Source organism: Ziziphus jujuba, chromosome 1, assembly GCF_031755915.1.
Source record: "Ziziphus jujuba cultivar Dongzao chromosome 1, ASM3175591v1".
In the NCBI taxonomy this organism is placed as follows: Eukaryota; Viridiplantae; Streptophyta; class Magnoliopsida; order Rosales; family Rhamnaceae; genus Ziziphus; species Ziziphus jujuba.
In genome coordinates, this window is record NC_083379.1 from 38,886,536 (window position 1) to 38,899,498 (window position 12,963).

The 12,963-nt window shown below is 31.2% G+C and overlaps 2 protein-coding genes across 2 annotated transcripts; both read right to left on the bottom strand.

Annotated features, from left to right (window-relative positions):
• Positions 1-2,356: 2,356 nt before the first annotated feature.
• Positions 2,357-3,992, bottom strand: LOC132800446 (alpha-1,3-arabinosyltransferase XAT3-like). Its single transcript, XM_060814113.1, has 3 exons — positions 3,884-3,992; positions 3,648-3,767; positions 2,357-3,513 (listed from the first exon to the last, which is right to left on the bottom strand). The coding sequence occupies exons 1-3, from the start codon at positions 3,990-3,992 to the stop codon at positions 2,357-2,359; spliced, it is 1,386 nt and encodes a 461-aa protein (XP_060670096.1).
• Positions 3,993-7,892: 3,900 nt separating this feature from the next.
• LOC132800380 (alpha-1,3-arabinosyltransferase XAT3-like) lies at positions 7,893-9,506 on the bottom strand. The gene is made up of 2 exons (XM_060813919.1): positions 9,287-9,506; positions 7,893-9,125 (listed from the first exon to the last, which is right to left on the bottom strand). The coding sequence occupies exons 1-2, from the start codon at positions 9,351-9,353 to the stop codon at positions 7,960-7,962; spliced, it is 1,233 nt and encodes a 410-aa protein (XP_060669902.1). The 5' UTR covers positions 9,354-9,506; the 3' UTR covers positions 7,893-7,959.
• Between the last annotated feature and the right edge of the window lie 3,457 nt (positions 9,507-12,963).

Here is a 12,963-nt window from a genome sequence, read left to right on the forward strand (position 1 = left end):
CCAAGATGGAAAACTCTTCCACATTTGACATTTTGACATCATGTCAGGTGTTGCAGCAATTACTTGAAAGCCTAGCTCTTCCATCATTACCTCCATTTCGTCCTTTTCATTGTTCATTTGCTTTTGAATTTTTCAACGACCGATATTTTGATGGAGCATCTTGAGGTGTGCAGCTGAATATTCATAATTTATTCATTTTGTTTTGGTAACTTCTGCGAAAGCTTTAACTTACATAATAATTTTCCGAATTCATGGTTGTTTATGTATTATTTACACTAGAAATAACAAGATAAAGTATAACTAATAGAAGTGTAACCTGATTTGTTTACTTTCTTAACTATTATAGACTATGGTAACAACCTGTAGAGAAAAGGACCCTGATGCTTAGATCCAAGAATATAATTTAATTTAAAATACATGGACAGCAGGAAGAGGAATATAATTTTAAAAATTAATCATAATATATAGAGAGCATGACAAAAAGTTTCATCTTCTGGTTTATGGCCTACTTTTTCAAACCAAACTAACCCTCTACCACTCTCTCATGCTTGAAAATATGTTCGTGATATAGTTTTAGGGGAACCATTTTCTAAGGCCAAAATGTCAAATTTGTTCTGTTATAACTGTAACACAAGATATACATCTCTTTGTTCAATTATTACTGTAGTATAAGATTTACGCATGAAATGATAAGAATCTAGAGCTAGGTATAACCTGCAACAAAGAGACACATACAACAGATAATCTTAATCATCTATCTATAAAATGGATAGACCTTTCCTAACCTGTTATTGTATACTAAAAATACCACCAAAATTAACAACAGCCTTTTTTTTTTTTTTTTTCTCCCTCCTGGTTTTACAGGCAATGGCTACAAGTAGCAGCAAAACCAATTTCACATACTCTTCTATCACTGTACCAATCCTTGATATTACAGATATCACCTGTATATGTTGGAGCGTCCAAATTGAGACCATACTTGTAGATTTATGGGAGATAGTGGAATCAGGGTATTGTTGAAAGGAAGATCAAAAAGAGAAGAGGAAAAAATACGCAATGGCCTTGCATCTTATACACAGAGGTGTAAGCAAGAGTGCCTTTTATCACATTTTGAATGCAACTACTTCTAAAGCTGCTTGGGAAATTTTTAGGAATGAATAGGAAATTGAAAGTCTCAGACTACTAGGATCTCTTTCAGGACGCGTTCTGACCAAGACTTGTTGGGAATTAAATTGAAATATTTACTTTTCCTTCATTGCAAGTGTATCTTCTGCATAGGGACTTTGTAATGCCCACTTTATGTTTTGTTATACATTTCGTTTGTAGGTAAGCTATAATTTTAGGTATGATTTTTGCTTTTTATGGATTGGAATTGTGCTTTTTTAAATTATGTGAATTAGAAGTCCATGACCTTTCCAAAATTAGATTGTACTTCTATACCAAATAAATAGCAACTTTTTTTTTTCTTTTTTACTAACATTTCACTAGCGAGTTATACGTCAATTGAATTATACATGATATAAAATGATAGACCAAAAATCTGTCTTCTTAAATCAGATTAGAGGGAAACGCAGGTAAAGGCTCTTGTGTAACAAGGAAATCCACATTTTGTTTAATTCAGTTCATCTAGGTCCTTCACATGATAAATGTTTTGTATCATTAATTAAATTCACATTTGCTTTTCTTTGTAAGATGCAGAAAGTTTTGCTACTTATTTGATGCTCACTGATTAGCTTATATGATGTTGTTCATCTGTTTTCAACAATATGAGATATACCACTGTTATGCCTATTAGCCCCATCATGCACCTACCAAATTTAAATGGATCATTTGGAGCAATGCTTCTTTTTCTTTATTATGTTTAAAGTACGAGTCCTTTAAAAACAGCACTGAAATATGGGAAATTGTTGCAGCAAACATGCCTTGCACAAATGAGCCTATTACTTCTAGAACAACCCAAGGTAGACTCATAATTTCCTATAGGGTATTCTCTTCCCTAGTGAGTTGGTATAATTTGGTTTTGAGGCTAGTTGATTAGATAAAACATTAACAATATCTTTGAAAAAGTAAGTACCAAATGCCAGAACAGTTTGGTGAGTGTGACTGCATGAGTCAAGGTTGGAAAGTAAACTTCAATAATAAAACTCCATCTCACTGTTCTACTAAGTTTGGCTAACATACTTTCTATGCATTCAAAATATATACACATGACCTCAACCATAGAAAAGGAAGAATTGGGAGGATTGGTTCCACTGTTGTCCGTGATTCTGTTAGTTATTCTACAATTTTTCTGTGCAATGAAATCATAAAATGTTGTATTGACAGATTACAGATACCATCTCCAACCCATTTCGCTTCAGTTTAGAAGATCTGGATGTACAAGAAGTTTCATTGCTTCAAAAAGTGTTTCTCTGAACCTTGTCACATTAATCTTTAGATTCTGTCCATCAACATACACAGCCCTAGCAGCATAATACCCCTTCAAAAATATAGAATAGGGATCCTTAATGACTGGATCATCTAGACCATAGGTACTCAACAATGAACTCTCCTCAGGTTTAATCTTGTACTCCAAATATTTTAACCCCATTTCACTTGCTGGTCCTCCAAAATAGTTAGTTGAAGCCCATTCTAGCCCCAGTGGCACCACTTGCACCATAACTGCCCCAGCAGGCAAGAACACTGCATTGGCAAGGCCGGCACCATGGGCTCCAACCATGACACTGCATGAGTTCACCAAGCTGGAAAAATTTTCTAAATTCGACATCATGTCAGGCGTTGCAACAAATACTTGAAAGCCTAGCTCTTCCATCATTATCACCATTTCATCCTCATTCAAAAACCTTCTTGTTGTGTTACGAGATATAAGAATCAGCACTGGTTTCTCTGCCATGGGGACATCCTTGAGTTTCAGTTCATATGCTTCCCTGAGGAACTGCTTGAAATCAAACATGGAATACCCTCCATGAATATCAGAAGAGTTTAATGCCAAATTGTCATGGTACTTAAGCCCAACAATGGCTCCTGGAAAGCAATGTACACTTCCATTTACTGCTGGATTCATAACTTCATAGCTAGACAAACGGGATAGAACTCGGCTGTATTTTTCAACCCACCAGGGTTTAAAATCAGTAATGACAAACTGTAAATGGGATTGAAAATGGCTACAGGTGATGAACAAGGGTATGACGATCTCATTGAATTCGTGAAAAAGGTTCCCGGTGAAGCCGCCGGAGGAGAACACCACAGCCGGGACACTGTGATTGAAATTGCAAGTGGGCAGATTGGTCTTTCCATGAAGTATTTGAACTGGTTTGACAGCCTTCATTGCAGTGGCATCATCTTTTAAGGCATATGGCTGAACCATATGCTTAGCTTGAGTCTCACTGGATTGAACATATAATGTTAATGCACTGTTGTCTATTGCAACAGGTTTATTAGCAAGACATACTTCATAATGAAGGTCAGTGCTACATGAAAAACCAGTGGATTCGAGCCTAATTTGATCTTCTCCTGTATGTATAATTGAAGAACCATCTTAATTACATGAATGAACACAAACAATTATGGGTAGACTTAAAAAACTACTGTTATATCTGAAAGCAAATAAAACACATCAGAATAATAAGAATGCTTAAAAAGAAAACCTCTAACTAGTCTTCTCATTAGAAACTTGGGAGCCTCTTGATCAACCTTTCTGCTATGAATTCCACCATTCCAATTGGACAGGTTCTGCTTCCCTTCATTTTCATAACACTCAAAATTAGCTATATCAATTTGCAGAAAACAGAAACTACAAATTAGCAATTTGACCAAATTATTGAACTACAAATGTAACCAGAACAAAGAAAGAAAAAAGAAAAGTAGGCATTATTACAAGTACCAAATGGATTAATATAGGCAGGAGAAAATGCAGCATAGAGCAGAGTAAAAATAAGCAGGCAAATTATTGAAGTTACACCAAGGACATGACTTTTGTACTCCTTTCCCATCCTTGGTCTATTTTTGTAGTTTGAAACAGCTTAAACGGAGATGATGAAGAACAGATAGCCTCAAAATCTCCCACTTCTGGTAGTTGAAATGTCTATTCCCATAGGCTTGTTAGATTTCAGCAATTTGTTGCTTTTCATAGTTCATTTGCCTTTGAAATTTTCAAACATTGGTATTTTGATAGAGCGTACTGAGGTTTGTAGCTAATTAATATTTATTATTTTATTCATTTTGTATTGGTAACTTCTCCGGAAGCATTAACTTATTCATTAATTTTCCGTAATTCATGGTTGTTTATCTCTTACTAGATATTCAAATAGAAATCTATTAAAATAATATAATATTCTTCAAAAAAAAATTATTATAGTAACAACTGATAGAAAAAACAACCATGATGCTTAGATCTACGAATATAATTTAATTTGAAAGTCAATGTACAGCAGGAAAAGAAAAAAATGAATAAAAAAATGAAAATACATACAACATGACAAATTTTTTTTTTTTTTGGCTTAATTTTTCAAACCAAACTAACCCTCTACTACTCTCTCATAATCGAAATTATGTTTGTGAACTATTTTCTAAATATTAGTTGTAAATTAAAAAATGTTTATTTTATTGATATATATCATATTTAACATATATCAAGATTTTTTTTCTATATACGTATATATCGTATTTCATATTTATCAAATATGATTTGATATTTTCTTACGATAGAAAAAATAATTTTAGTATTTTCATTCTCATAAAATATTTTTAAATATAATACCAGACATATAAAATACGAAATCTAATTTATCATTTTTATTTTACAAAATTGATTTATAAAAATTATATTTAGAAACCTAATGAGTTAATTCTACTAGTGTTTGGTAAATAGCATTAGCGAAAAACAGAATTAAATAATTAAATATTATTTGTATTAGAAATAAATGTCAAATTGCTATGTATTGTAACATTGACACATTCTTTCCCAACTTGAGTAATAAACTCTACGGGGTTTTTTTCTTCTAGAAGAGGCTTTTTCACTTGAAATCCATGTATAGTATTAGCACCCCAATTTAAATTTCAAAACATGTGCTTCAACCAGGCTAAAATCATGTGGAAGAAAAAATAAAATAAATTCACCAATTTCGAATACAAAAATTAACAGAAGCAAGTTAGCAAAATTTTAATCGCCAATTTGCATTAAAATTCAATTAACCAATTTCTTGTCTCTAAACAAAATATACTTTTATTATCTTCTGTGTACTTTTGAAATACACATTTAAACTGTTAAATTTAATATTATCACACATTTGACATTGTTTAAAAGTAACAGTCCTCTAAAAACAGCCCGAAATATAAATGGAAAATTGCGACAGCACACACTCATTGCACAGATGATCAACCTGTAACAACTATAACAACGCAAGGTAAACAGGACAGATACCTATTCTATTCTCTCTGTCTGCGTGGAACTCAAATTGCTTACCCTTAAACAAACAATCTGCCAATTCTCTTGAACACAAAGTTAATAGACCCAAAAAAATAAAAAATAAAAAATAAATAATTAAAAAAAGCAGCAAACAAACAACAACAACAACAACAACATGAAGCGCCAAAACAAACTACCTACACAGCATCCATATTTTTTGTAATTGATTAATTTATATGAATATGTAAATTGTTTAAATTAAAGTAATATGATTTTATCAGCTAAACCATAATTTTGGTTTTTTTTTTTTTTTAAAACTAAAAATTAACATGTACCAAAGTGCAGCTCTAAATTAAGCAGCAAATTTCAGATAGCTCCTCTCACAAAATCTGATGTGTGGATCCCATTTTTGTGGGGGGAGCATATAATCGTGGGACTGCTTGGCTTTTTTTTTTTTTTTTTCCCCTTTATTTAATTTAAGCAGCTAAGAATATTTTATTTTACTTTTGAAAAAGAAATAATCTTATTATTTAATTATGTCTACAAATATTAAGGACATAGACTTCTTTATGATCTTGATTTTATGTTTCAATTTTTTTATTATCATATTTATATATTGTCATTTTATTTAAAAATATTAATAATAAAATGTTATTTATCACTACTAATGACCATCATTATCAATGAAATTCATATATTATTTGGCAATGTAAATAGTTGTTTAAAATAATTTTTTTCAAATTGAATTTTTAGAATAAAAAATAATAGATAATTAAATGTCCAATTTCCTATAAACAAACTTAAATGGTACCACGGGTGATCATATTACAAGTAGCAAGATTTTAAAATGATATAAAATTTAGAAAAAAAAATAATTATTTTTTAAGATAAAATAAAATTCTATCACTAGTGAAAAGGAATAAAAACAAGAAAATAGGCATAAAAGATCCACATCCTTATATACTTAGCAAGTCAAAATTCTTTTTAAAAAATATTTATGTATTCACTTTTGTTTTTTTTTTTTTTTTTTTATGTGATTCCAACTCTTCATTTATCTTGCGTTCACTAGTGGGATGAGGATCCTTTATTTGTCTTTTAAGGTTCTCGTCTTTGCTTGACTTTTCATCCTATCGTTTTATCTCAAAACCATTTAATCAAATAGGCAAATAAAGAGCACATCATTAATATAGCACATGATAATCATATGACTATTTTAATTCATTTCATGTGTCTTTCACATGATCATTAAAGCCTTTTTTTTCCATTAAAAAAAACACATACATGATTTTGAGTTTTAATATATAATTTTGAAATAAAATTTCTTAATAATATAATTTGAAAATAATTTCTTAATAATATCTTGATTAATGAAAATTCAGTATTATTTTTTAATAAAAAAACATATCATTTCCAAGTTGTTTGATATAAATGGACATTTTTTTTTTAAAAAAAAAGACTTTTATATCGATTACTACATGAAGATTAATAGGATTAAAGTTGATGAGAGGACGTAACTGTGCATTTTTTGCAACTTAAAAGAGCTGAGATAAGGTTCAGTTAAGTTTACTTATCCCCCAAAAAAAAAAAGAAAAAAAAAAGCAATTAAGTTTTGATTTCTTGTATGGAATGGTGAAAGCAAGGAGAAACTTTGCATATTCCTTAATGATTATGGCAGAAGGGTTGTGTTGTATTGGACAGAAAAGGAGTAGGAAGTTGGGAGATGTACCACACCCAATATCATTACATTACAATTTTCTATAATTTATGGGAGGAAAAAATAAAAATTGATTTTATTCCTTAAAAAAGACCATCTATTTAAAATTATTTTGAAATGATATGTTTTATTTTATTAAAAAAGAGAAAAATTAATCTTTAATAATTAAGATATAATTAAAAAACTATTTTCATATAATAATATTAATAAATTTTATAGTTCAAAATCTTTTTTTTATATGTTAAATCTTGACTATGTTTGCCTATGTTTTTTAGTTGACAAAAAAAGCTTCGTGATCATGTAAAAGGCACGCATAAGACGAAACAGTGATGTGATTATCATGTGTAATGTTAAATGGTATATCCTTTATTTGACCATTGAATTAAATAGTTTTGAAATGAAAGGCTAGAATGAGAAATCAGACACATACAAAGATTTAAAAAAAAAAAAAAAATGAAACGATCCAAATCCTTAGCATCGTATGGATACCGACATATGTTATTCGATGTTAAGATGTCTTACAAATTGTCATTTTCAAGCAAAAAAAGAAGCTGGTTCACATGGTATGCTCTTCACACCCCATGGGGATTAAAAAACTCACCGTCTTCCTTTATAGATTAGAAATTATTACAATTAATGATATAAAAAAATGATAATAATAATAATAATAATAATAAGCGTCCACCAAGAAGCATTGTAAAAGAAAGAAAATTTGTATCTAAGCTTTATGTTTATGCTTTCAAAATAAACATTATTATGTGTTGTGAAAAATTAATGCATATTATATGTATCGTATGTATAATAATACACATTGTGCAAATCGAATTGGAGTTGATGATTACCTTCCACCAGGAAGATTCAAGGCTTGAACAAGGGTTTCCCTGAACCTCACCACATTAATTATAACATTTTGCTGTTCAATATAGACAGCTCTGGCAGTTTTATACCCCATCAAGTATACATTAAGAGGATCACTCTTAGTTATAAACGAGTGCTTAGGACCATAAGCTATTAAGAGTGAACTCTCCTCTGCTTCAATCTTGTACTCCAAATAATGCAACCCCATTTTAGTTGCAGGCTCACCAAAATAGTTGGTTGAGGCCCAGTCTATTCCCAGCGGCACCACCTGAACCACCACCGCGCCGTCCGGCAAGAACACTTGATTTGTAAGCCCAGCTCCATGGACTCCAACCATAACACTGCACGAGTTCACCAACCCAGCAAACTTGTCTAAATTTGATGTTGCCTCAGGACTCGCCACAATGACTTCAAATCCCACTTCTTTCATCAGTTTCTTCAATTCTCCTTCGTTAATAAATCTTCTTGATCCTCTACGAGACAGAAGGAGCAGCCTTGGCTTTACTGCTACATTAAAAGCTTTCAGATTATATGTTTCTCTGAGGAAGCTCCTGAAGTCAGCCATGGAATGACCTATGGGAATTTCTTCAGAGTCTATAGCAAGAAAGCCATGGTAGTTGAGCCCTACAATTGCTCCTGGAAAGCAATGGATAGCAACTCTTTTCCTTGCCATATCCATGACTTTGTAGCGAGATAAATGCGCGAGAACTCTTTTGTATTTCCCGAACCATGTCGAATTGAAATCGGAGATTAGAAACTGCACATGGGATTGAAAATGGTGAGAGGTGAGGAACAAAGGGATGATGATCTCGTTGAATTCGTGAAATGGGTTGCCTACGAAGCCGCCGGAGGAGAAGATCAGGGCCGGAACACTATGATTGAATTTGCAAGCTGCAGGAAAATTGTTATTACTACTGTTTCCTTCAACTATTTTCACTGCCGTAACATCCTCCATTGCTTTCTCATCGTCTTTCCTAGCATACGGCCTAATCATATGATTGATTTCTGGGGTTTTATTGGAAGGTACATATACTGTTAATCTATTGTAGTCCACCATAACTGGTTTATTCGCAAGACATACATCAGAGTGATTGTTCAAGTGGCAGAAAAAACCGCTGGAATCGAGCTCATGAATTTGATCTTCTCCTACATTGAAAATTTTAACAAGATCCGACAGCCGATTGTTAAATTAAACTATATTATATAACATAGATACACATACACGAATTCTTAGATTAGAATCGTCCTAATAGAAAACCATCAGAATCTATAAAGCATTAATTATGTGGGTTAAAGAGCGCACTTACCCGTAACTAGTCTTCTGAAAAGTTCTTTGGGTACTTGAGTGTCTAAATCAATTTTGCTGTTGCGCATATTTCCAGTCCAATATAACTGCTGCTCCCCTTCGTATTTTCCAAAAGACTCAAAATCAGCGCAAAAAAATGGAAAGAAAAATTAGAACCAAAAAAAAAAAAAGAGTCCATCGACAAAATTAAAATTTGAAAATATGATTTATTACATGTATCAAATGGATCGATGGTGGAGGAGAAAAATGCAGCATGCACAAGAACAAAAGCAAGCAAGCAAGTTATTGCAATTGCACCTCCAAGTACCAGTCTTTTAGAACGCTTCCTCATCCTTCCGGCCGATCTATATCATCCCGGAAACAATTTTTCAAAAGTTTTCTTCAATACTTTAAATAGATTTAATTTGTCAATCGGTAGTTTTAAGTACTTTTATGGAGCAATGTGATGACTGATGAGTGAGAGCATGAATTCCGATTTTCTTTTCTTTTATTTAATTATTTATTAATATTATCATTATCATCATCATCATCTTGGTTAACATAAAAAATTCAAAAAAAAAAAAAAAAAAAAAACATTTCCTGCAGAAGCATTCATTTTATCAATGCACTTCAGCATTTTTAATATTTCCTATTTTATATACCAAGTTGAGTCGTTGACTGTTGACCCCTATACTTGTTGGGATTTTTTACGGGAGTATAATTTTTTTTTTTTTTTTTTTAAAAGAGAAGAGGGTATGCTTGAAACTCATAATTTTACGGTGTGAATAAACTTGCTGCTAGATCAACTCATTTAACATTTATAAATACTACTTATCCATTTTTGTTGTTGATAGCACGATTATTTTCCCGATTAGATTTTTTTTTAATGCCATTTATATGCTTTTCATATTTTTATTGTTTATGTGACGATGACATTGTAAATATAACTTGGTTAATCATGGTGAAGAATCTTGCATCTCATGTGCTAATCTAGAATATTAATACTGCTTTACAGCAAAGGCAGACCCAATGGAATGCAAGATCTTCCAAAAGATTAGCTGATTCTGCAGCTAAATTAAGCAGTCTCTTTTGAAAACTTGTAATTTTTATTTTGATGACTCCAATTTAGAGGCTATTCCATTTTACTTTATTAACATAGCACTTAGCGATGACTCTAATCTAGAGGCTGCACCCAGACCCAAGTTAGGTCTGGGGCACCTGTTTCATATACCAAGTTATGAAATAGGAAATATTTTCAATACACTTCAGCGTTCGTAATATTTCCTATTTCATATACCAAGTTTGGCTGTTGACCCTCAGATCTAGGATTTTTGATCGGAGTATATTAATTGTTTAATCTAAAAGAGAGGAGAGTGTCTCCTTGACTACAAATGGTACCTTGTCCATTTTTCTTATTGTGTAGCACGATTATTTTCCTAATTAGATTTTTTCTAATGACATTTATAAACTTTTGATATTGTTATTGTTTATGTGATGATGGTATATATTGTAAATATTAATTAGGTTGATCATGGTTCAATTATCTAATTTGGAGGAATCTAACATCTCTAGCGTGCTAATATGCATCTGGAATATTATACTTTTTTACAACATAGGCAGACCCAATGGGAGATATGCATGATCTTCCAATAGATTAGCTATTTTGACAGCTATAAGCAGTCTTTTTTGAAAAGTTAAATTTTATTTTGATGACTCCAATCTGAAGGCTATTCCATCTGACTTTAGTGATGCTATGGGAATTCACAAATAATATCAATAATAATAACTAAATAGCAGACCCAGCCAAGGCACGTTTTCTAACTTTTCCAAAATTTTATTTTTCGATTATTTATTTACTCTTTTATCCCTATACATCTATAAGAGTTCCCCTGCCCCTACTTCTTTCTCTCCCACATGTCACATGTGCAGTAATTTTGACTTTTGAATTTTGCCGGTTCTTTTAACTATTTTTTTAATATTTTTTACTAACTTATATAATCTATCTATATTTTATTCGATTATATTATTCAATATATTATAATATTTATCTTTAATATTTTAACGATATAATAAGTATTTCATTATTATTAATTCTTAATAAGTTAATATAGAACGTGTAATTATTTAATTTAATTAGTTAATAATAAAAGATTTAAAATATAAATACTACTTAGTTTTGAATAATATTAGGAATACTATGTAAATTATCAAGATACGAGTCAAGTATCATGTATCAATATTTGATTGGTTTATATTTTGTTATATTTATCTGGTTTACTTATCAATAATAAGGTTATAATAATATATTAACCAATAAAATTTTGATGCATGGTATTTGGTATACATATTGATATATTTATTTAATATCTTTAGCATTATTTTGTAGTTTTCATATTCATATAGAGTGTAAAACTTGTGAGACTAAAGGATAAAACTTGTGAGACTAAAGGATACAAGGCAAGCAAGGGCAAAATAAGTGAACGATATAATGGGGCAAATTGTGATGACCAGGGATGAATCAATGCGATGTTGCCAAGGTAAATGTGGATGAGTGAAAGGCACTAAGAGGCTGTTATACTAGAAAAGCTCATATGTGTCCAACTTCACTTTGTTCGGTTGTAGAACAGTAGTGATTTAAATGTAGAGTATACACACTCTAACAACTAAGGCCTTTTTTAGAGCAATTAGCTTCATGATTTGTAAAAACCCTCAAATTATGAGTGCTTCAGTGGAAGCAATTATAAGATGGGTGGCATCTTTGGAAGTCTAAATAAAATCTCATATCATCTGGAGTGTGGTGGATATATGAAGGACAATATCGACGATGAGAAATTGGATGTTATAGATGGTATTAAAGCCTATACTTATCTAGAAGTGTAGGGGGTGTATTATAAGACCTGTGAGCCTTGAAAAATTCAAGACAAAAAAACGCAAGATCATTTAATAATACGCTGGGACAGAATGTGATGAAAAGGGGTGAATAAGTATGATGGCGCCAAGGTAAGTGTACCTTCCCAAGGGGGTGTACTATAAGATCTGTGAGGCTTGAAGATGCGAGATAAAAAAAAGACAAGATTAGTGAATAATATACTAGGTAGATTATGCAGATTGCAATGACTAGGGATGAACCAGTATACTGCCTGTGTGGAACGACGATGGTTTAAATGTAAAATCTAACTCTATTAATAATCGAGATCTTTTGAAAGCTGTTGGCTTTAGGATTCTTACAAACATGAATTTAAATGTGCTCCAATAGGAGCAATTCTAGTTGGATAATTTTCTGGAAAGTATAAATAAAATCTCATATACTCTGAAAATGGTGGAAAAATGGGGGACGGTATCAATAGTGCAAGAGAATGGAGAGTTACACAAAGAAATTAAGATGCAATTTTTTATTTTTTATTTTTTTGGTTTTAATGCACATCTTTTTAATTTTTAATTGTATTTTTCAATTACTTTAGTAGTTTAAATATCAACTTAACCAAAATTGTATTTTTTTATTTACCTCAAGAAGGGTGTATATTTTATATTTCATAGTCGAAATCAATTTATTGTGTATTCATGTCAACATCATTATAGAATAATGTTATAGTAGCATCTTCAATGATAAATGTAAATTATTATTTATGTGACATGAAAACTGATATTGTCTAAATTTATTTGGCATAAATATATAATCAAATTTAAAATTGTTCTCCA

Excerpts from the sequence above, each read along its gene's own strand:
- LOC132800446 (XM_060814113.1), bottom strand. The coding sequence starts at position 3,992 with ATGGGAAAGGAGTACAAAAGTCATGTCCTTGGTGTAACTTCAATAATT. Across the intron at positions 3,768-3,883 it reads TGCCTATATTAATCCATTTG|CTAATTTTGAGTGTTATGAA; the intron begins GTACTTGTAATA and ends AAATTGATATAG. Across the intron at positions 3,514-3,647 it reads AATGAGAAGACTAGTTAGAG|GAGAAGATCAAATTAGGCTC; the intron begins GTTTTCTTTTTA and ends TTATACATACAG.
- LOC132800380 (XM_060813919.1), bottom strand. The coding sequence starts at position 9,353 with ATGCGCAACAGCAAAATTGATTTAGACACTCAAGTACCCAAAGAACTT. Across the intron at positions 9,126-9,286 it reads TTTCAGAAGACTAGTTACGG|GAGAAGATCAAATTCATGAG; the intron begins GTAAGTGCGCTC and ends TTTTCAATGTAG.